The sequence below is a fragment of the Myotis brandtii genome, unplaced genomic scaffold (assembly GCF_000412655.1).
Source record: "Myotis brandtii unplaced genomic scaffold, ASM41265v1 scaffold1733, whole genome shotgun sequence".
NCBI classification, from domain to species: domain Eukaryota; kingdom Metazoa; phylum Chordata; class Mammalia; order Chiroptera; family Vespertilionidae; genus Myotis; species Myotis brandtii.
Genome location: NW_005356400.1, coordinates 470,057 through 470,990, shown reverse-complemented (window position 1 = coordinate 470,990; position 934 = coordinate 470,057). Strand labels below are relative to the sequence as shown.

Below are 934 nucleotides of genomic sequence, written 5' to 3'. Positions count from 1 at the left end.
GTCCCTGCTCCCTGTGCGGCAGTCTCAGCCGTAGATCCTGTGCGGGGAGGGGCACTGGCCTCCCCTCAGGGTCTCCCAGCTGGTCTGTCGCTCAGACATGAGACAGATTAGCGAGAGGAGGTAACCAGGGACCCGCACACACGAGACCCACCTGCAGGGGCTCAGAGTCACGTGTGAGACCCCCTGGGCCAGGGTGTGGGGGGAGGGGGCTCTGTCCTTACATGAGGCTCCTGTGCAGGGAGCAAGGCGGAGGAGGAGGCGCGAGATGCTTTGCAGCAGTTAGACCGTCTGCGTCACGCGTGTTCCCTGCCCTTCGCAGCCCTTGCGTTCTCGTTACCTCTGTGCTGCCCCCCGCCCAGGGCCTCACTCTCATGTTCTCTTGCTCCCCAACCGGCCACAGGCTCCTCAGGCCCGGGAGTGTGTCCTGCTCGTGCCACGGCGGCAGGGCCTCGCCGGGACCAGCGCGCACTAGGGGCCAAGTTTGCTTTTTAGAATGTGTTCCCGGACAGCGAAAGCGGGAGTCGCTGTCCTAGCAGGGCTGCTGGCTGCGGGGCAGGGGAAGGGTGGGGTGTCCCAGCCTCTCCCTCTGCGGCACTTTGAACAGTGTAACCCCTTTCTGGCCAGGCCGTTCTGCTGGTGCTGATTTTTATCCTGAGAAGGAGAACGAAGTTGGCAGTCGAGCTTCTGCAGGTCACAAACAAGGCCATCAGCCGCTGCCCCTTCCTGCTGCTCCAGCCGCTGTGGACGTGTGCCGTCCTCCTCCTCTTCTGGGCGCTGTGGGTGGCCGTGCTGCTGAGCCTGGGCACCGCAGGTGAGGTGGGTGCCGCCGTGTCAGGGCCGCGTGTCAGGGCCACGTGTCAGGGTCACGTGTCAGGGCCGTGTCAGGGCCGGGTGTGGGGGCTGCGTGCCGGGGCCGCGTGTCAGGGCCACGTGC

General features: G+C 65.7%; 1 protein-coding gene across 6 annotated transcripts in view; it reads left to right on the top strand.

The window, feature by feature from the left end:
• The window catches only part of SLC44A3 (solute carrier family 44, member 3), a 30,023-nt gene that overhangs the window by 10,611 nt on the left and 18,478 nt on the right, over positions 1–934 (top strand). For all 6 annotated transcript variants that reach the window (XM_014537121.1, XM_014537119.1, XM_014537123.1 and 3 more), the window contains one exon: positions 625–811. In XM_014537121.1, coding sequence (XP_014392607.1) covers positions 625–811 — 187 coding nt within the window. The remainder of the gene's footprint in view (positions 1–624; positions 812–934) is intronic.